At 32.9% G+C, this 24818-nt stretch overlaps 1 protein-coding gene across 2 annotated transcripts in view; it reads right to left on the reverse strand.

Moving 5' to 3' along the window:
• The window catches only part of ogre (optic ganglion reduced), a 54164-nt gene extending 36174 nt beyond the window's left edge, over window positions 1-17990 (reverse strand). For both annotated transcript variants that reach the window (XM_088271773.1, XM_088271772.1), the window contains exons 1-2: window positions 17663-17990; window positions 3177-4075 (exon numbers count right to left, since the gene is read on the reverse strand). In XM_088271773.1, coding sequence (XP_088127899.1) covers window positions 3177-3425 — 249 coding nt within the window. In that variant the 5' untranslated portion in view covers window positions 3426-4075; window positions 17663-17990. The remainder of the gene's footprint in view (window positions 1-3176; window positions 4076-17662) is intronic.
• Window positions 17991-24818: the final 6828 nt, after the last annotated feature.

Genomic DNA, 24818 nt, shown 5'->3' on the forward strand with positions numbered 1-24818 from the left:
TTAGTCAAGGGGCGGAGTTTGAAAACAAAGGAAAAATGGAAAGCAATGGTGAAGAATTTTGAAACAATATATTATTATTAGAATATAGGTTTTTTTGGATTTCTAAATTTTCAAGATAATTCATAATTTGGCCTTTATATGGAACAAGGTGTAATAATTTTAATTTATGAGAGTGAAATGAGTGATTAGTATCTATTATGTGATTTGCAAATTCCGAAAAATAATTACTAACAAGACCGCTATGATGTTCTTTAATTCTAATCTTTAAATTTCTCGCAATTTGGCCTATATATTTTCTATCACAATCTCCACACGAAATTTCATAAACACCACTTTTTTGTAATAAATCTACTTTAGATTTTGAGTTATCGAGGATTTTATGTAAATTATTATTTATATAATATGCAGGTTGGATATGGGAAGGTAAGATTTTCGAAATATTTTTAGTTATTGAACCCGTATATAAATTTTTTCGCCAGGATTTATTTTTGATTGAATCATTATTAGGAGCTGAATATATGTATTTTTTCTTCATCTATATTAAGATGGCAAAATGTATTTTTTTAAAGATTAATATTTTCACAAATTTACCTCACTCGTGCAATTTTTTTATGTCGCATCAAATTTGAGTCATGACATTACTTTTGCTGAATTAATTCGTTGAGGGATATTGACCGCATCCGGCGTCGGGCGCTGCGTCAACTTTGAACCGCGGTTTGGCGTATAAGAAAATACACTATCTAACCCGTGGCCAGTCGTTAAACTTGCAAAAATTGATGTTCTACAACCGGAAGACAGACCGCTAACACGTGGTTGGACTTATCCGTAATTTTATAAGATAAAAAGCGGTTTTATGTGATAAATTGATAAACAAAGTTGTCATATCGCTCACTCCTTTCAAGAACGTCATAATTTAAAAAATATATTTTTCAGAAGAACGTTTTTAAAGTTTAAAAATATAATACAATGTATTACAAATAAATATCAAGCCACTTATTGAACTTTTTAGTGTGCAACAGATCTTTTAAGGTAAAACCTGAAGGTTTTTTTCTCCATTTGAAAATATTTAGTATATTTAAAAAAAATAATTAAACAGTACATTTTCAATAGATTTATATTATCCACTGACACTTCGTGATGGAATTGCATTTTTAATATGTTATTAGATTAAAACCAATATTTTTAGCTTTTCCACTTTATTTTTATTTGACCAGCGACCGGGTTTCGTCGTTACCGACATCATCAGACTGGTGAGAGGCTATACAAATTGTAATGGTATATATAAAACAAGGCAGGAGTTGATAACCATTTTCTTCAAAAATGCAAAAACAACACTTTCTGCCCTGTAGCGGGTAAATATTAAGCTAAAAATATGCCTTTTTTGCTGGGATATAGTACATTTTCTGAACATTCCGAAAACATGCACAACTGAAAATTATGGCGTTCTTGAAAGGAGTGAGCGATATATTATAATCTAACACGTGGTGCACACATTTATTTATTCAGACATACATTTTTGTCGTCTTTACTAAGATGAAGAAGAAGATGACCATCCTGGTAAAAAACGCACCTTTTCTAGTGACATTTAAGAAACGTCTGAGACATTACTATTTATCATTAGAATCCTAAGAGCGATTGTTCACTACCCGGAATTTTACCGTCCGGCAGTCTGGTTTTGAAAAATGAAAGCGACTATGACAGTTTAGCGTGATCGAATTTACAAGATCAAGAACTCCGATCCGAAGAAAGATGGACAAAAGCACAAGCCAATCCAAGCCAATCGTCGTTTTAAAACGCTAACTGACGTACCGGACGGTAAAATTCCGTGTGATTCCGTGTAGTGGACAAACGCCCTTACGGTAGTATTTTACTAAAATGGCGGTGTAAAATTATCCAAAAACATTATTATTTGACCGAGAAAAAGTAACGATTATAATCTCACAACATTTTGAGTGTGTCCAAATACTTGTTCACAAAATCTGAAAATTATAAGCTTAAATAATAAAAATGAAAATGATATTTTCTGGCGTTTCTCATATGTGTGATTGTAATCCAGGATCCGGACCTCACATACTAATAAAAGAGTTTCTGCTCCATTAAAAGCTTCTTTTCATCTCACCAACAGATGCCTCTAGTGAAGTTCTAGTGATTCAAGAATAATGTTGCAAAATTGGTTCATGTATTTAGAACTTCCAAGAATTTGAGTAGTGTAGTTGTCAATAATGGGTACAATTGGTGAATGTTACACGGGTGTAAAGTGATCACTTAAACCAGCCTATGACGGTCGTCAGCCCCGTAAATGCTCAGACTTCCATATTCTTCTTCATCTTTGATGAGATGTTAAAAAATAACAGAAATTGTATTAAATTGTAAAAAAAACTATCAAATAATAATAAAAAATAATTTTTTAATTTTATAATCCAGGATTCGGATATCACATACTAATATAAGAGTTTCTGCTTAATAAAAAGCTTCTTTACATCTCACCGATAGATGTCTCTAGTGAAGTTCTAGTGATTCAAGAACAAGGTTTCTAAATAGGTTCATATATACAGAACTTCCAAGAATTTGAGTAGTGTAGTTGTCAATAATGAGTAGGTAAAATGATCACTTAAACCAGCCTATGACGGTCGTCAGCCCCGTAAATGCCCAGACTTCCATATTCTTTTTCATCTTTGATGAGATGTCAAAAAATAATACGATTATAATCTCAATCTGAAAAAGTTGGTAACAGTTAGCCATTAGTCACATCTATAAGATCACATGTCGGTCGCATCAGTCAATTTCAATTTAGTACGCAAATTGGCCTGATTGGCATAGGTGGCCGCCGGCCGAGGAGAGGTCGCCTCGGAGATTGGCTCAATGAGACGGTCCCAATTCCCGACTGCGGTCAAACGGGACAGTGGCCGGCTTCTCCCCTCGCCACAAGCCCTCGACACAAGTCATTGCAACGTACTGAGAACGAGCCAAAACTGCATTACAGGCAGCATTAATGAAAACTTGACCAGTTAAAAAAAAACTAAACAGAAGTGAAAATATCTGGAAAACTAAGGCACTTTTACGGAGGTCATATATTCATTTTTTGGTGAGTCATAAACTGGCCTAACACCCCTTACAAGGAATACGTCGGATTATGGGACATTACAGGGTATAAAATAAAATAAAAAGCACCTTACCTGTCTATTAAAAGCATCAGGCATCGTGAACGTGGAAGTGATCCAACAGAACGTGTTCACCACATGGGTCGGCAGCCCGTTGACGATGCACTGGATGGGTCTTCCGACATACTGCGTGGCCGTGATGATGATGGAACACGTCAGCAGCAACACGGTCGTGAACACGTTGTGCAACCGGAACACGGCGTTATCCGTCTGGATGTCTTGCCACTTGAAGTAGGCCTGCAGCCCTCCTAGCAACTTATACATCTTGGTTTGTTTTCAACTAATTTGGTGTTCCGCAAGGCTCGGTTCTGGGACCCTTCAAATGATACTTTTACGCTATTTTCTACGTATATATCATTCAAATCAGTTCGTTTATCATGTGATTTATATAATTACCACATCACTTGATTCGTTTACGTGATTGCATATAAAATCGTAACAATTTTCAACAAAAATCGCTAGATTTCTTACTATAACGTTGTATATATCTCGTAAAAAACGTCGATTAAAAACTACAAAATCAGACTTTTCATTTACGTAAATTTGGAGAATTTCTTCTTTTTAATGGACAACAAGCGGTTAGCGGATTTGACACGCTACGAGGTATAACTTACGAGAAAAAAAATATGCCGAATGGCGTATAAAAGTGGACGGACTATATCCAATCTTGTTCTTATAAATGTTGTATTGAATCTTATCGGTTTCTCTTGTATACGAGATTCAAACAAACAAACAAAAACTGTGGTCTTTTTTAATATATCAATGAATAGCTGCAAAGAACTTTCCAGATCTTTTTACTTGTGTGTCATCACGGTAGATTATGATTCCTTTCGAGATCTTCCAGATACTTCTTAATGACTATAGATCGATCACGATGAGCTTGATGTCCTCCACGTGGCTTTCGATTGCTGATTCTGAAACAATGGATAATAAAACGGGTCAATAATTACACTTTTCCACCAAGTCAAGTAATGAATCGATTTGACGACATGGCTCGTTATGGACACGATGAATCAAAATCTAATATAAATGAGCTGGCAACAATCGTTATTAGAGACCTAATCGTTTTTGGTAATAGACAACACTCGATTGCTAATTGTGATCATTATTTCTAAATTAAGTTACTACTTATACACAATATTTCAGGTGTGTCCAAATTCTTGTTCTTAAATTTGGGTTTCTCAAATGATTTGTATATGAGGTGCATAAAAATTTTAAATCATGTTGTCAGGTGTTTCAGGACAAAGCATATTTTTAAATTAACATTTACCCGCTACAGGGCAGAAAATGTTGTTTTTGCATTTTGAAGAAAAGGTATCGTTTAATTATTTTTTTTAAATAAACTAAATATTTTTCAAATGGAGAAAAAACCTTCTGGTTTTACCTAAAAAGATCTGTTGCACAGTAAAAAGTTTAATAAGTGGCTTGATACTTATTTTTAATACATTGTGTTATATTTTTAAACTTTAAAAACGTTCTCCTGAAATATCAAGTTTTTTGATTTATGACGTTCTTGAAAGGAGTGAGCGAAATGTGCGCCGCGGCACACTAGAAACTACAAAAAAAGCACTTTTCGCCGATTAAAATAACTGGAGAGCAATGTTTCACGTATCGCTCACTCCTTTCAAGAACGTCATAAATAAAAAATCGACAATTTTCAGTTGTCCATGTAATAGGAATGCCCAGAAAATGTACTATATCCCAGCAAAAGCGGCACATTTTTAACATTTACCCGCCACAGGGTAGAAAGTGATGTATTTGCATTTCGAAGAAAATGTATTGTTTAATTATTTTTTTAAATATACTAAATATTTTTCAAATGGAGAAAAAACATAAAAAGAGATTTAAATCTGTATTTGGTCTACAATACTGCACGTATCGTGACAATAAGTGTCACCTGTCAGGGAAACAATGAATCATGCCGATACGTTCATTATTGTAGACCAAATACAGATCTAAATATTTTTTTGTACTGGGCTCAAGTAACACATCAAAGTTCAAGTAGCCCCCCCGTTCTACGGTACGTCAAATGTTACCTGGATTTAAAAAAAATAGTTGGGATTTAACGTATGTTGGGCCATAACGGGCAATACTTCTTATTTATTATTTCGCTGACATGTACCCCCCTGAAAGTTTGAGAAGCCCTTAGGGGTCCATACTGAGAACACTTTGGGAACCTCTGGACTAGACCGTTGTTTTGCAAGAGCTTTGTCCAACACTAATCGGTCAGCGGTCGTCGCGACAACTCTCCAAAAACCGTCCGCGATCCATCACGTTTCAATTTTTTATCAGCAGTTTCCTTCATACCTCAGCGGTTTCGGGAGATCACTGATCTGTCGGCGCCTGATAATTCGTCGGTCAGAGATCTGTCTTTTTTTTACGAGGATGTAATATAATGCTGATGAATGCAGTCGTAATGCGATCTCTCAGACAATTGTTTTTAATCTTCTTCTTCTTCTTCATCTTGTTGTAAGCCTGTGGCCTGTTTTTAAGAGAGATAAGCCTCCTGCGATGTCGATTTCCAGCTATCGACCCATCTCTTTGGTGATCTGCCCGGGAGTCGTCTACCATGTCTACTTTTTTAATATTATTTAAAAAAAATACAATACTGTAATACAATTATTTACAATATTTTTTTTTATGAACGCCTCACTAAGCATAGCCCGCGACGAGTCGTTCGTTTACATTATTTTAAAAAAATTAAAGAGAATACTTCACATTTGAACGAATGTGAAGATTAAATGGACTGTATATCTACAAAAGGACCGTCAGTCCATTAAATCTTCACATTCGTTTGAAAATGCCATAACTAGGCGAAACAATTGTCACAATACTAATTTTTATGTGTTTTTTTTAATAAAATACAATTTAGCAGACTCAAAAAATCTGTGTTTGATTTAAAAAATTATTCAGAAATTAAAATGGAGTTCTACAAATTAAACGCCAAATCAACAAATAAACACTATGACATTTAAACGTACAAATTATTTAAAAAAACATCCCCGTTTCATAAGCTTTCTAAAAAGGTAAAAAAAAAACCTATATTTTTATAAGGATGATGAAATGCGTGCAGGGTGTAGAAGCCAAGGATAGCTAGTCAAAAACATCTCCGTATACCTCCGAGGTGTGTTTTATTGACAGTAATTGTAAACTCCATATTTCAAGGATAGCGAGAATTGCATTCTAGTTTTTACTTATTGAATATTCACAGTGAACGGTGCATTTTTGTCTGCAGTACTCGCGAATGCAACGTATTCAAATTGAGAGAAAAACCAGTACTCGCTTATAACTAATAGTATGCTTGCATATTTGCAATCGACGAATTCGAAAGCAATCGTACTTGCTAGTCAAGTTATTCCTCGCAATAAACCATTTTATGGTATTTTCATGCAAGTGTTTAAAATACACCCTGGCAAGGAAGTATTTTATGGTATTTTCAAGCGAGTGTCGGAAACGCATCCTCACAAGAAATCATCTTACGGTATTTTTATGCAAGTGTTTGAAACTAATCCTCACAATAAACTATTTAATGGTATTTTCATTTTAAGTGTTTAAAATACATCCTGGCATGGAAGTATTTTATGGTATTTTCAAGCGAGTGTTGGAAACGCATCCTCACAAGAAATCATCTTACGGTATTTTTATGCAAGTGTTTGAAACTAAGCCTCACAATAAACTATTTAATGGTATTTTCATTTTAAGTGTTTAAAATACATCCTGGCAAGGAAGTATTTTATGGTATTTTCAAGCGAGTGTTGGAAACGCATCCTCACAAGAAATCATCTTACGGTATTTTTATGCAAGTGTTTGAAACTAATCCTCACAATAAACAATTTAATGGTATTTTCATTGTAAGTGTTTAAAATACATCCTGGCATGGAAGTATTTTATGGTATTTTCATGCGAGTGTCGGAAACGCATCCTCACAAGAAATCATTTTATGATATTTTTATGCAAATCTTTGAAACCAATTTAAAAACTTAAATTTCATACTATTTCTGAGCGGCTCATTATTAGAAAAAGGTATCAAATTGTGGTAGAGTGGGTTCGAACCCAGAAACTCTGACTCAAGAGTCCGCGACACTAACCACGAGACCACAACCTGACACTATGAACCAATCTCTTTGTTACTTAATGGTATTTTCATTCAAGTATTGTTTTTTTATGTTTTCTTTTTTTTTGCATTTCACAATATAATATAATTACAAATACAAAAAATATTGTTAGTAAAAAAAAATTAGTACGGAAAAAGATCCCACAAAGGCATGGCCTGTGTGTGGTGCATTTTTATTTTAGATTATAAAGGGTGGTGCATTTTTATTTTAGATTATAAAGGGCACTGGAAAGAATACAACAGATACCAAAAATAAAAATACATTAAAAGTGCTAATATATACTACAAATATTTTATTTTAACAGAAAACAAAAAAGTATGTACTATACGAGTATGACTTAAAAGTTTAAAAGAAGAAGCTACTTAGATTTGTTTAAAATAAATAATTACTGAGTTTGATCAATATGGTATGTCTAGAAGTTTGCAGAATTTGAGCATTGTTGTTGTCAATCATGGGTGGAATTGGTGAATGTTACACGTGTGTAAAGTGATCACTTAAACCAGCCTATGACGGCCGCAAGCCCTGTAAATATCCAGACTTCCATATTCTTTATAAAATAAAAATACTTAAAATAAAAAACGACTTTTAATTGGTACTTTTTCTCTAACCGGTTTCGACGAGAACATTGTCATTATCAGGGTTAAAAATGTACATGTTCCATATTCTTCTTCATCTATGTTGAGATGTCAAAAAATAATGCAAACCCTACCTTTTCGGAAAAGCGTAACCAGCGCAGTCGGTAAAGTAGTGGGGCGATGTGACTGAATTTAGAAATTCCAAAATGTGACTGAATTTAGAAATTCCAAAAATTAGTCTCGCTGCTGCGTTTAACGCTGATTGCAGTCGAGTCATAGCATTGTTTAGTGCAGTGCTCAGCAAACTTTTTCTGTGTTTGATAATGTCCTAAGAAGACGAAAGGCGTCACGTATTAAAATATACATAAATAAATGTAGAATTCATTCCAACAAAAACCGTGTTTTATTTTGGATATATAACCCAACAATTCAATATGGAATTCTACCAACTGTCTGCATTTACAATAAACTTTTTCTATTCAAGTAACACCTACCAAATTAAGAAATTTCAGAGGCGCATATTTACCATATTATGATAACATATTTCGCTCACTCCTTTCAAGAACGTCATAAATCAAAAATCGTCAATTTTCAGTTGTGCATGTTTTTGGAATGCCTAGAAAATGTACTATATCCCAGCAAAAGGGGCATATTTTTAACTTAATATTTACCCGCTACAGGGCAGAAAGTGTTCTTTTTGCATTTTGAAGAAAAGGTATTGTTTAATTATTTATATTAATATCTGCCTCCGTAGTGTAATGGTCAGCACGCTTGGCTACCGTTCTGGAGGTCCCGGGTTCGATTCCCAGGGGGGGTAAAATAAATATAAGTGATTTTTTCACTGTCATATTTATTCAATATTACCCTGGACTGGTACTTGAAGCGGAGGGCTGATCACCTTTCCTTCATGTATAAACGATCAAGATAACACTGCGTTTATATGACGCAGTGCCCTATGCACCATTGGTGTGCGGATAACGGTCTTATTATTATATTATTAAATATTATATTATGGAGTTTCTCGGTTCGAACCCACTCTACCACAATTTGATACCTATTTCTAATAATGAGCCGCTTAAGCTCACAGAAATAGTATGAAATTGAAATATTTGTCTAAATATAATATTAAAGTACAAACAAATACATTTTTTTTTTCTTTAAACTTTTTTCCGCGGCACACCAACTGATCACCAAGGTACACCAGTGTGCCGCGGCACACACGCGGCGGAACAATGGTTTGGTAGACCCGTGAATATACAGCTCAGTATTTTGGTGTGGAATGTGACAGTTTGAGCGGTCTCTCCTGATGATAAATTATGGAACTTTTAAAAGCTTTTAAAGTTGACATTCAGCTAAGAGAATGTCTACAAACATTGTCTATGAGTTATAAATATAGCAAGACTTTAACTTCAAATACAAGTTCAGCATAAGAGTGTTCTTTCAAAAACAAATACAAATATGGCACAATACGACATCGGGAGCGGGATATAACATTTTAAATACTACTTTGAATACGTTTTAAAAATTATATATATATATATATATATATATATATATATATATATATATATATATATATATATATATATATATATATATATATATATATATATATATATATATATATATATATATATATATATATATATATATATATATATATATATATATATATATATATATATATATATATATATATATATATATATATATATATATATATATATATATATATATATATATATATATATATATATATATATATATATATATATATATATATATATATATATATATATATATATATATATATATATATATATATATATATATATATATATATATATATATATATATATATATATATATATATATATATATATATATATATATATATATATATATATATATATATATATATATATATATATATATATATATATATATATATATATATATATATATATATATATATATATATATATATATATATATATATATATATATATATATATATATATATATATATATATATATATATATATATATATATATATATAACGTGGTAATATTTTTCTTTATAAATTGGGTGTAAATAATATGTAAAGTAAGTGTGTATAATAATAAAATAAACAATGTGTTGCTTTGTAATTAAAGTTTATTATTAATTTATCTTTATAATAATTTTATATCTATCTATCTATCTATATATCTGATTCTGACAGTTAATAATATTATCGGAAGTCTTTTGTTTTATTCTGAGCGACGCATGCGACATCTGGTGGTATTAACTGTTTTGTGTAGGTAGTATTTGTAAGTACTTAATAAAATGTATAGGTAGGTACCTAGTTATTTTATTACATATATATATATATATATATATATATATATATATATATATATATATATATATATATATATATATATATATATAACGTGGTAATATTTTTCTTTATAAATTGGGTGTAAATAATATGTAAAGTAAGTGTGTATAATAATAAAATAAACAATGTGTTGCTTTGTAATTAAAGTTTATTATTAATTTATCTTTATAATAATTTTATATCTATCTATCTATCTATATATCTGATTCTGACAGTTAATAATATTATCGGAAGTCTTTTGTTTTATTCTGAGCGACGCATGCGACATCTGGTGGTATTAACTGTTTTGTGTAGGTAGTATTTGTAAGTACTTAATAAAATGTATAGGTAGGTACCTAGTTATTTTATTACATATATATATATATATATATATATATATATATATATATATATATATATATATATATATATATATATATATATAACGTGGTAATATTTTTCTTTATAAATTGGGTGTAAATAATATGTAAAGTAAGTGTGTATAATAATAAAATAAACAATGTGTTGCTTTGTAATTAAAGTTTATTATTAATTTATCTTTATAATAATTTTATATCTATCTATCTATCTATATATCTGATTCTGACAGTTAATAATATTATCGGAAGTCTTTTGTTTTATTCTGAGCGACGCATGCGACATCTGGTGGTATTAACTGTTTTGTGTAGGTAGTATTTGTAAGTACTTAATAAAATGTATAGGTAGGTACCTAGTTATTTTATTACATATATATATATATATATATATATATATATATATATATATATATATATATATATATATATATATATATATATATATATATATATATATATATATATATATATATATATATATATATATATATATATATATATATATATATAACGTGGTAATATTTTTCTTTATAAATTGGGTGTAAATAATATGTAAAGTAAGTGTGTATAATAATAAAATAAACAATGTGTTGCTTTGTAATTAAAGTTTATTATTAATTTATCTTTATAATAATTTTATATCTATCTATCTATCTATATATCTGATTCTGACAGTTAATAATATTATCGGAAGTCTTTTGTTTTATTCTGAGCGACGCATGCGACATCTGGTGGTATTAACTGTTTTGTGTAGGTAGTATTTGTAAGTACTTAATAAAATGTATAGGTAGGTACCTAGTTATTTTATTACATATATATATATATATATATATATATATATATATATATATATATATATATATATATATATATATATATATATGAGACATCGGGAGTCGAAATGCGATCCCTCAGACGAATGTGTGGCAAAACGATGTTTGATAGATGTTCGAATGATGAAATAAGGAAAGAACGTAAGGCTGAGATAAGCATTATCGATAAAATTAAGAAAGGTGTGTTGAGATGGTTTGGACATGTGGAGCGTATGAGTGAAGAAAGAACGGTTAAACAAATTTATGAGGCGAATGTAGTTGGAAAAAGAAGCAGAGGACGACCGAGGAAAATTTGGCACAATCAGGTATGTCAAATACTTGAAAGCGGCCGGGTCAGGAGTCGTAATAATCGTCGGGTATGTATGAGGAGATGCATGAATGTAGAAGAGGCAAAGAATGTTTGCAAAGGCAGAGTGGTGTGGCGTTCGATTCTCTCTGCCTACCCCTGTGGGGAAGCGGCGTGATGGCTAGTTAGTTTATATATATATATATATATATATATATATATATATATATATATATATATATATATATATATATATATATATATATATATATATATATATATACATATATATATATATATATATATATATATATATATATATATATATATATATATATATATATATATATATATATATATATATATATATATTTTAAATATAATATAACGTCAAATTTGATTTGTACATCCGAATTGATTTGTAAGGCGTTCAATTTGAATTGAATACGTCGAAAATAATTATTAGGGCGTCCAAATTGGTTTTTAAAATTCCTATTTTGATTTATAAGGCGTCCAATTAGATTTGTAAAACGTCCATTTCGATTTGACAAACGTCCAAATTAAGTTGTCAAACATCCAAATTGATTCGTCAAACGTTCTTTTTTAATTTTTAAGGGGCGCAATTTGATTTTTAAAACGTCCGTATTAATTTTATAATCGTCCCTTTTAATTTTTAAAACGTCCTATTGAATCTGTACGGGGTCTAATTTGATTTGTTAAACGTCCACATTGATTTGTCAAACGTCCTATTTGATTTTTAAGGGGTTCAATTTGATTTTTATAACGTCCAATTTCATTTTAAAAACGTCCATTTAAATTTTTAAAACGTCCTATTTAATTTGTAAGGGATCCAATTTTATTTGTCAAACGTTCAATTTGATATGTAAGCCGGCCAATTTGTAGTGAAAACGCGGTATCAGACGCCTGTCGACGCTTTGGCCACCCCTGAGACATGCGATGGTATCTATCACAACATTATTAGGTACTACGTAACGTGACGATAATTGTAGATCTGAAGATGGGGTCAAGACCATAACCGTCGAACCGATAAACATTTAAAACGAGGCGTCATCGTGAGTAGCGATCAATTATACCAATTTCATCGGATGAGACGATGAATTTTATTTTCAACATACAAATGAATAAAAACGCAAGACTACAAATCGCTCACTCCTTTCAAGAACGTCATAAATCAAAAAACTTGATTTTTCAGGAGATCGTTTTTAAAGTTTAAAAATATAATACAATTTATTAAAAATAAATATCAAGCCACTTTTTGAACTTTTAACTGTGCAACACATCTTTTTAGGTTAAACCTGAAGGTTTTTTCTCCATTTGAAAGTTATTTAGTATATTTCAAAAAATAATTAAACAATACCTTTTCTTCAAAATGCAAAAACAACATTTTCTGCCCTGTAGCGGGTAAATATTAAGTTAAAAATATGCCGCTTTTGCTGGGATATAGTGCATTTTCTGGGCATTCCGAAAACATGTACAATTGAAAGTTGACGATTTTTGATTTATGACGTTCTTGAAAGGAGTGAGCGAAATGTGAGACTGCAAGACAGCACTCAAATTAGTTGAAGATTACTCACATTTGCCACATATATTTTCATAGTCATTCTCTCGTTATCCGTTCGCTCTTCATGTCCAAATACCACCTTAAATAACTCTACTTAATCTTTTCAAGTATTCCTTGTTCAGCAATTCTTTTCTTGTACCTTCGTTTTAAGATAGAGACCTTGGGAGAGTCTGATGAGATGGTGCGACGACATGTCGCTCACTCCTTTCAAGAACGTCATAAAACAAAAAACTAGATTTTTCAGGAGAACGTTTTTAAAGTTTAAAAATATAATACAATGTATAAAAATAAATATCAAGCCACTTACTGAACTTTTTACTGTGCAACAGATCTTTTTAGGTAAAACCTGAAGGTTTTTTCTCCATTTGTAAAATATTTAGTTTATTTCAAAAAATAATTTAACAATACCTTTTCTTCAAAATGCAAAAACAACATTTTCTGCCCTGTAGCGGGTAAATATTAAGTTAAAAATATGCCGCTTTTGCTGGGATATAGTACATTTTCTAGGCATTCCGAAAACATGCACAACTGAAAATTGACGATTTTTGATTTATGATGTTCTTGAAAGGAGTGAGCGATGTGTGGGGGTAGAAACCGGCTGCGAACACCAACGAAGAAATGAAATGACACGGAAGAGGCCTGTATCCAGCTGCGGAGAACAGAAGGCTACAGAAGAAGAAGAAGAAGAAGAAGAAGACTCAGACTCAGCCGATTGACGACGTTTTTCATTAATATATTTTTTTAATTTTCTCACATTATAATTTTCATATCATAATCATAATCCATACCTGTATAAGCGCCCTTGAGGTAGTTTTTTACGAAAATGGCGCTATATAAATCATCCAAAATTATTATTATTATTAAGAAAGTGGCATCGGACTAAAAATGTTTGAGAACCGGTCATTTATATGGAGCATCCCTCCACTTGTCTCATTGCATAATCTCAACCGCTGGCCCAAATGTAAAACGATCCATCTCAAAATTATACTGAGCAAATATGACTGTACCAAATATTGACACAGCCGACTGACGGAGGTACAGGATGGCGCAAAATCAATCACCCTATCGGAAGATGTTATAATTTTTGTAAACGGCGTCGTACATCAATCATATTTGACGTTCGTGAACAAGATAGATGCAGTATAACGGATTGATAATACGGGCACAAACGTGCATCGAAACTGGCGGCAGCCACTAGACGGATATCATCTTTTACTAACTAACTAACTAACTAACCATCACGCCGCTTCCCCGCAGGGGTAGGCAGAGAGAATCGAACGCCACACCACTCTGTCTTTGCAAACATTCTTTGCCTCTTCTACATTCATGCATCTCCTCATACATACCCGACGATTATTACGACTCCTGACCCGGCCGCTTTCAAGTATTTGACATACCTGATTGTGCCAAGTTTTCCTCGGTCGTCCTCTGCTTCTTTTTCCGACTACATTCGCCCCATAAATTTGTTTAACCGTTCTTTCTTCACTCATACGCTCCACATGTCCAAACATTCTCAACACACCTTTCTTAATTTTATCGATAATGCTTATCTCAGCCTTACATTCTTTCCTTATTTCATCATTCGAACATCTATCAAACATCGTTTTGCCACACATTCGTCTGAGGGATCGCATTTCGACTGCATTCAGTCTGCTTTCATCCTTCTTTTGCCAACTCCATGCTTCGCTTCCATACATAAGGGTTGGAACCAGAACTCCATTGTGTACTGCCAGTTTAGCTTCCGCTGATAGATTTTTATTTGCTAAAACTGATTTTAGTGCACCATTCACTCTGTTCCCAGCAATCACTCTCCTTTCTATGTCTTTATCAATCTTTCCATCCCTAGAAAACATACTACCCAAATATATGAAATCATCTACCTGTTCCAAAATCTCCCCATTTACCAATATTTCACACTCAGATCTACATTCATCTCTTTCAAAAACCATGATTTTGGATTTGCTAACATTCATCAATAAATCACATTGAAATGGTATTGAAATGGTATATATTGAAAGATGTCCCGCCGCATTCCCAGACCTGATACAGAAGCATCTAGGCTTCCCGACAAACCTGCAGCAAAGCATTTTAAAAATAAACTAATTTGCGAAATCTATTGAAAATGTGAATCCCGATTTTACTGTGAATTTACATTTAAAAGCCCTCAATAACCCTGTCACTGCCATTCTAAAGAAATACAAGGTATATTGAAATGGTATAAATAAAGATTTCGGTTACTCAAAATATATTTTTTTGTTTGGTAAAAAAATTGTCCGCCTCCGTAGTGTAATGGTCAGCATGCTCGGCTACCGTTCTGGAGGTCCCGGGTTCGATTCCCAGGGGGGTTAAATAAATATAAGTGATTTTTTTCACTCTAATATTATCAGATACTGGACTGGTACCTGAAGTGGAGGGCTGATCACCTTTCCTTCATGTATAATCGATCGAGATAACACTGCGTTTATATGAAGCAGTGCCCTATGCACCATTGGGGTGCGGTAAGGGTTTTATTATTATATTATTATAAAAAAAATTATTCAAAAACAAATTCGGATGAAAAAATTTGCGCCATCTTAAATTTGTTAGCATACGGCGGCTGTCTAGTTCACAAATCGCTCACTCCTTTCAAGAACGTCATAAATTAAAAAACTTGATTTTTCAGGAGAACGTTTTTAATGTTTAAAAATATCATACAATGTATTAAATATAAATATCAAGACACTTTTTGAACTTTTTACTGTGCAACAGATCTTTTTAGGTAAAACCTGAAGGTTTTTTCTCCATTTTAAATATATTTAGTGTATTTTAAAAAAAAATATTAAACAATACCTTTTCTTCAAAATGCAAAAACAACACTTTCTGCCCTATAGCGGGTAAATATTAATTTCATTAATTGAATCGGCAGTCACTTTGTGGTAAAATCTATCCATTTTTAATTCATGTTTTACTTAGTAAATACCACTATTTCTTAAAATCTACTGTGACACGTGTTTCGATGCATCCCGCATCATTTTCAAACACCGTACACGTTTCAAACACATACGGTGTTTGAAAATGATGCGGAATGCATCGAAACACGTGTCACAGTAGATTTTAAGAAATAGTGGTATTTACCAAGTAAAACATTAATTGAAAATGGTCAGTATTAAGTTTAAATATGCCGCTTTTGCTGGGATACGGTACATTTCTGGGCACTCCGGAAACATGCACAACTGAAAATTGACGATTTATGATTTACGATGTTCTTGAAAGGAGTGAGCGAAATGTCAAATATGATTGACGTACGACTTTCCAAAATATATAACATCTCGCGATAGGGTGATTAATTTTGCGCCACACTGTACCTACCACTAATGAAACTCACCTGTTAAAATAAAGTATGTCTGTGTGTGTGTTTTTTTTAATTATACTCATATTACTTACAAGGAAGCTATATGTTTACTTTTTCCAATGCGGATATAGTGTTGGAAGTAAATACAGGTGCAATTGTTATATATAACAAAACACACGTGACTGTATTAATTTGTTTAAACAGATTCCATCGAAAGGAAGTATGTTTTATTTATAATTAATTATTTATCCGCCTCCGTGGTGTAATGGTTAGCGTGTTTAGTTACCGTGCTGGAGGTTCGATTCCCAAGGGGGGGGGGTCAAATAAAAAAAAAGTTTTTTTTTTAATTACTTAACGTCCAAGTGACTCTGAAATCTAGCTACGGCTTATGCGACACCGCTTATCATGACCCTACTCAGGCTTCAACTTTTTAAGTTTCATAGCCTATGCCTACTCGTGAGTGGATTTACTCTTTATGTTTAAAGTTAGTATAATTTCATGTAATTCATGAGTGAAAATTCTAGGCAAAAACACTCGCTAAAAAAAAGTTTTTTTTCAGTCTAATATTTATTCAATCCCTGTACTGGTACCTGAAGCGGAGGGTTGACCACCTTACCTTGTGTTAACGATCAAGATAACACTGCGTTTATATGATGCAGTGCCCTATGCACCATTGGGGTGCGGATGAGGGTTTGGTTGAATGAATGAATTATGTTAATATGTGTAATGTTTTTATTTTTTATTTGTGGAGAATTAAAAATTGAGCGTGTTGCACCAAAATTCATAAGCACAAAATATTCCACATGCGTACGTGAGTTCTACACGTACCTGATTTTATCCAGCTAGGTGACGCTATTTTAAATTTGTTTAATAACACGCGTAAGAAACGTCTTAGTAAAATACACGCCTTAAATTTGCATTCGGTCGTGTCGAAATTAATTAACATGAATTGCTAATTGTTTATTTTAAAATTAGCCACACGCGAAATGTCAAAATATTTCGGTGAATTCCTCGGCGAAAATGACACAAAAGTACTTACATTTTTATTGATATGTGATCCCAATACTTCTATCTTATTGTCGGAACGTATAAAAGTCTTTGAAACTTTGTAATATGTCCAAAAACAGCAATGACACGAAACTAATTTTGACACAGTTTTTCATAACACATCACAGCACGCACAAAATCACAACACAAACATTGCTTAAATTCGGCACTAGACGCATTTTAAATTAATTTGCGCGCTTTTCGGACACTTGTACAATATCTTGATCCACGTTTTAAAATATTTTTCACCGTATCAACGGTCGCCCGGCATATCCTTTCAAAATATAACACACGGCAACAAACATCGTCGTCCTGCCACTGCGTGTCAGAAATGAATTATGGCGGCCATTTTAAAAAAGGTTTCCTTTTTTGCCGCGCGACACTAGCGCCACTAGAGGTGGAGGGAATAAAATCGACCATAGCTAAAAGGGCGTAAGCTACACTTAGGTCAAAAATTAAGCAATGTATTGTATTCAGTTTTCATCTAATTTTCTTTTTTTTTATTACGTCTATTCTATAAAGGCAGTTAACTATTACATGTTAACTGTCTAAAAAACGCAACCCTCTTACATATTTCGCTCGTTTTTCGATATTGCCATAATTTTGCAATGTCAGACATACGACATACGTATCCACAGTGTTCGACATTTTCACTCACTAAAACGATATTTCGTCATCTGATATTGGTGGGAAGCCGGAAAATGATAAATACCTAACATTTATTTGAACTAAAAACACAACAACTGTCAAAGCAACGTGAACATTAGAAATCACAATAGTTTTGTTCCAAATTAACTTATCGTCGTTAAAAAATTCGGTCTGTGCAATGAAACGAGCTTCGTTTATATTTATATATGGCACATGGGATAAAGAGCAAAGTAATTTACAAAAAAAAACAACGATTTTATCTGAAAATAAAGATGTAGATTCGCGTTATCTATTATTTTAATGGACTTTTTGTCATAATCATAGATTTGGATATACTGTAATACATATTTTATATGTAAGACTAAATAATTCACCCGTACAGGTCTGAAAATAAACCTATAAGATTTTTATATTTACGTTTATATTATTTTCACTAAAATTCAAATACATAACCCATGACTGACATTTTTTATAAGATGATGCAAGATCAAAATATCCTAACTAACCATCGTATTACATCAGCCAGAATTCTTTCACCTTTTCGCTTCATTTAAAAAAATATATTATTATGACAATATTCGACCCCTACAAAAATGCAGGTAGCGTCATTTGAAAACGACATTTTGATTTAGGACATTTAGGTATTAAAAATCTCATTGTGCCGAAACAGCTGCTGCGAGCCATGCTTTCATGTTTTGTTATTAAATGAAGATGGACTCTTTTAAATATTTAAACAGTCCAACTAAAATGACTAAAAAGGTTCTCTTCAATCGTATGAGCAACGTTGATAATTTTACCCATTAAGATTGATCTTTTTGATGAGTTTATTAATTTTACCACTCATTTATTCGTTATATCAACAGCAACGGGTCGAACAGTTTAAACGGGCGGCACATTGATGCTCGAAACAGTGTTGCCAGATTTATTAGGAAATTAAAACAATTTTTATTACGTACCTAATGAGTTAATACTTGGTTAATGTAGTTTTTAATGCATGTGTGGACTTTAAAAGTGGGTCATTTTCTAGGTCAAATTAAACACCATTGTTCTTACTTTATAAATGGCATAGAAAACCATATTTTAAATAAATATAAATATAAATACAACTTTCCACAGTAAATACTTCCGAATACAGTATTATCTTTTATTATGCAAGACTGCGTTAAATGTAGACTTAGAAATATATGCTAAAAATGAAATAAAAAAATAATTAACGATTTTTCATTTATATCTCGATATACATAAAAAAATATATATATATGGAAGTCTGGGCACTTACAATCTGTTGCGGCTGGTTTAAGTGATCACTTAGAATACGTGTTACATTCACGATTATACGATATATATAGTTAAAATAAATCTTTATTAACAATATGTCCCCAAATCATTAAATCTGTCTGTATACTGCAGCTGTCTAGTTCACAAATCGCTCACTCCTTTAAAAAACGTCATATATAAAAAAACTTGATTTTTCAGGAGATCGTTTTTAAAATTTAAAAATAAATATCAAGCCACTTATTGAACTTTTGATTGTGCAACAGATCTTTTTAGGAAAAACCTGAAGGTTTTTTCTCCATTTGAAAAATATTTAGTATTTAAAAAAAATAATTAAACAATACCTTTTCTTCAAAATGCAAAAACAACACATTCTGCCCTGTAGCGGGTAAATATTAAGTTAAAAATATGCCGCTTTTGCTGGGATATAGTACATTTTCCGGACATTCCAAAAACATGCACAACTGAAAATTGGCGATTTTTGAAATATGACGTTGTAGGAAGGAGTGAGTGAAATGTCAAATATGATTGACGTACGACGCCATTTTCAAAAATAATAACATCTATCGATGTGGTGATTAATTTTGTGCCACCCTGGTCTATCATTTTTGCGTACTTATGAGCAATTTATGACGCGTATTGAGTCATACAAACGTCTAATTGAAATGGCAAACTTCAGTATTTCGCACGCAAAATTTTTTGGACACTAGGTAAATTCCTCTTAGTAATTTCTGTATTTACATTGTTCATTAACAAAAATATATTTATATTTCTCCAAAACGTTGTTTATTGTTTCGGCATTCACTTTGTGGTAAGTCATAATTAAATTATAAATAAAACACTCGGTTTTTACCAGTTGAGTATTATATTTTGACGACTTGTTGTTGAAACTACAGACGCTTCCATCTACGAGGTTTGTACCATTATTACATTACAAAAATACTTGTTCACAAATCTGGATTATCTCCAATTATAGGAGTCATTTTTCATTTTATTTTTTGACATCTCAACATAATGAAGAAGAATATTTTAATTGAAAGAGTTTCTGCTTAATAAAAAGCTTCTTTCATCTCACAATAGACGTCTCTAGTGAAGTGCTAGTTATTCAAGCACAATGTTTCGAAATTGGATAATATATACATGTAGAAATTCCAAGAATTTGGGTAGTGTGGTTGTCAATCATGGGTAGAATTTCTGAATGTTACACTCATGTAAAGTGATCACTTAAACCAGCCTATGACGGTCGTAAGCCCAGTAAATGCCCAGACTTCCATATTCTTCTTCATCTATGTTGTAATTTTCATTTACTGTAATGCTCGTTTGATCGTTATGTAATGGAATTCCAACAAAACCTCAGTAAATTATTACAAACTAACATTAGTAACAGCAATTACTGCCAACTTTAGTGACCTAGCTGAGAGGGGAATGGTAGACAACTTAGGCTGGTTGCTGAAGCTACCGACGAACAAGATATTATAGTTTCGACACCCGCGAGCATCCAATTGGAGAATTAATTCGGTCATCAGACGTTTCTTGTCAATTTGATTTGAATGCAATGATGATTTATTGATTGCTTTTAATAAGTGCTATTTGTTTAAATTTAATTCAACTAATGGGCACGAATGCACGATGGAATGGTCAATATTTAAGGTGGAGACTGACCTCCACATTTCGTCGTAACGTAACACGTTACGATGCGAGCATTCAGGCAGTCAGTACAGCGAACAGAGCGCTCCATCCATAGTTTCGGATGCTCGCTGATGCTCGCCGCGAGCGATGTTACGACGTTATGTTACGACGAAATGCTCCGGTCAGTCTCCACCTTTAGAATGAGTCAAAAATTTTGTTCACAAATTCCAGATTTGCTCCACTTACAAGCAGTGGCGTGCACATATAATTAATTAGAGTAGGAAGTAGAGTTAGGTTGTAAGAAAAATATTTAATGCGACACCTGATTTTGGCGGCTTTTACAAATTTCAGCGATATTAGTCCTAGGTTTCACCGCAGGGGTAGGCAGAGCTGGGTGGAACGCCACACTCTTCTGTCCACAGTCCTAGAAATCTTGTCACACATGCCCTCCGATTACGCAGACTTTTGACACCTCCAGATTTTAGGTTCTGAATGATCCGATCGTGCCAAGTCTTTTTCGGCCTTCCTCGTACTGTTCTCCCGCTCACAGTCGCCAAATATATATATATTTTTTATAATAAATGTGACCAGTCTGGCAACACTCGGATTTCCATTCCAAAAAAGTCATTTTTATCCGTTTTTAAAAGCAAAAAAAGGTATCCATTTCACTTATTTCAGATAACAGAGAAGCACTGTCCTGTGGTAGACGCCTAATTTAAGGGGTGAGTCTTCACGCAAGCAATTATTATCCTGATGTTTTAATTTCCAATTCTTATACTTCTTCTTCTTTAACCTTCTGTCATCGACAGCTGGATATAGGGCTTCTTATCCTTCCATTTTTTGGCTTGTTCTTAGATTCTGTTCTTTCCCGTAATTCTGTTATTTTTTTCTATATTCGCAAACATAGGGCGTTTGTTTTTTTTAATGGATGGATTATTGATGTATTACTGATGTTTTATTGATGTATTATTGATAGCTAATAAATTAATATGAAAAATCAAAAGACTATCGGTAACATTCTTATTGAAATCTGTAGAGAATTAAGGGCGTTTGTGCACTACACGGAATTACATGGAATTTTACCCTCCGGCACGTCAGTTAGCATATAAAACGGATGATTGGCTTGTGCTTTTGTCCATCTTTCTTCGGATCGGAGCTCTTGATCGGTGCGTGATCACGGTGCGCGTAAATTCGATCACGCTAAACTGTCGTAGTCGCTTTCATTTTTCAAAACCGGACTGCTAGAAGGTAAAATTCCGTGTGGTGCATATTGAGATGTCAAAAAATAATATGATAAATAATAACTCCTATAATTGGAGATAATCCATATTTGTGAACAAGTATTTGGACACACTCAAAATGTTGTTAGCAGATTAGCAGATTATGTTAAATATGGACGTTAATGTTTTGAATTTTCTACAGATGGCGCCAATGGCTAAAAAAACTTTTTTTTAAAAAACATAACGTGGACTACTCACTTGCTGGTGTTGCAAGCCTTCAGATATTTACACTGCCTACTCATGTATAAATCAATACACAATATGGCTCCAGAGTATCTAAAAGAACTGTGTATTCCAGATGAATTGGTTGATAGACGTCTCATGCTTCGATCGGCTACAACATCTGCAATGGACAAAGTGATCTTGCCAGCTCGCAACCAACGCACCAAATTTGGCGAGCGTGCCTTTGCTGTTGCGGGCCCGACGGCGTGGAATGCTCTTCCACCAATGGTTAGAAATAGTGAGAGTGAGATGATCTTAAGAAAAAGACTAAAAACACATTTATTTGCTAAATCATTTCCACCATAATATTTTCCCCAATTCATCCACAGTGAAGCGCCCTTGAGGTATTATTTTACGAAAATGGTGCTTTATAAGTTATCCAAATTTATTATTATTTTTTTAGTACCCATACAACGAATGTGTTTTCATTTCTGTCACTACCCCCTTAAATTAATACCATATTTCTGGGGCCTTCTCAGTAATGCCGCGGCACCAAAACCGAATTCTTTGAATACGAAACCATCAATTGCTTTAAACAAAGTTTAACTGCCGACTATTGGCTACGTATGGTAATGTATATGATTCAACAGATGGTCAAAACTAACCGGGAGTTAAAATTCTAGGGGCGGTCTAGTACCTACTTTCCTTATGGCCATATTCGAGATACGCTGTAGAAGTCACGTAGGGTGCATACTGAAGGGAACGTTTATATGTCGTATAAAGCAATCACTAAGGACGGGCATCAATAATATTAAGAATAATTGTTGAAATGCGCTCCCTCAGACGAATGTGTGGAAAGTCATTGTATGACAGAATTAAAAACGAAGAAAGGAATGTAAGGCTGAACGAGGAATAATTGAAAAGATTAGGTAGAGTTCTTTACGGTGGTATGGACATGTGGAGCGAATGGATAGCGAGAGAATGACTAAGAAAATATATGTGGCGAATGTGAGAGGGAAAACAGAACGAGGGCGACCGGAAAAGACTTCAGCACGATCAGATCAATCGGAACCTAAAATCTGGCGGTGTCAAAAGTCTGCGTTACCGGAGGGCATGTATGACTAGATGTATAGATGTGAAGGAGGCGAGGAGTGTATGGTATGTCAGGACAGAAGAGTTTGGCGTTCCATCCTCTCTGCCTACCCCTGTGGGGAATAATGGCGTTGCATATTTAATGTATTGTTTTTGCCAATGTCAAGTCAATTTGTCTATAGTTTATAGAGCTGTAATAGTAGTAGTGTGGATTGTTTGTTTACCACTACCATTTGTGTTATACAAATATGAGGGGAGGGGGGGTGGGAGGGTCGACCATAGACATCAACAAATAGAGCCGCCAATAATTTAGCGATGTTACCAATATTAAAATGACTCCATCGTTTCCGTGACGTCATTCATTGCCAACTTACGAAAATAAAGTTTTTTCGAAGGCGTATTTTCATACATATTTTTTTAACTCCTAACCTTTCAATAACTGTTTTCTTTTCAAAATCATATAATTATTTCTAAAAAAACTTATTTTTTCAGTACAAAAACGGTGTTTTCATAAATAAATCAATTGCATGAATATGTTAAAAAAATCGATTACACAGAATTCATTATAGAAATATATTTCGGTAATTCAAAAAAGTTGCCAAAATGGTTGCGAAACTGTGATTCGGCAACATTTTTCTCGAAGCAACCAACGCCTACTGTATATTTCTATACGCGTTTTTTAGAATTAAGGCAACGGGTGCGTCATAACCTCGACCGGAATTCGTAATTATTCCCAAAAAAATGAGCCAGTGCGCAAAAATGCGCGGGCTAATAAACCCGCGCCATTTTTTTCTAGCTGTCAATGCGGACAGCGACTTGCATTCAGCCAGCCTGTTCTATAACCTTATTATTTCATCTAGTACCTACTCCAAATGTCACTGAACTGGCTGAAGATAAATTTCACAACATGTTAGCCATATTGCAGTACCTCACTCCTTTCAAGAACGTCATTAATAAAAAACTTCATTTTTCAGGAGAACGTTTTTAAAGTTTAAAAATATAATACAATGTATTAAAAATAAATATCAAGTCACTTATTGAACTTTTTACTGTGCAACAGAT

This window comes from Brachycentrus maculatus, unplaced genomic scaffold, assembly GCF_059751285.1.
Source record: "Brachycentrus maculatus isolate JH-2025_06_01 unplaced genomic scaffold, ASM5975128v1 h1tg000459l, whole genome shotgun sequence".
Lineage (NCBI taxonomy): Eukaryota > Metazoa > Arthropoda > Insecta > Trichoptera > Brachycentridae > Brachycentrus > Brachycentrus maculatus.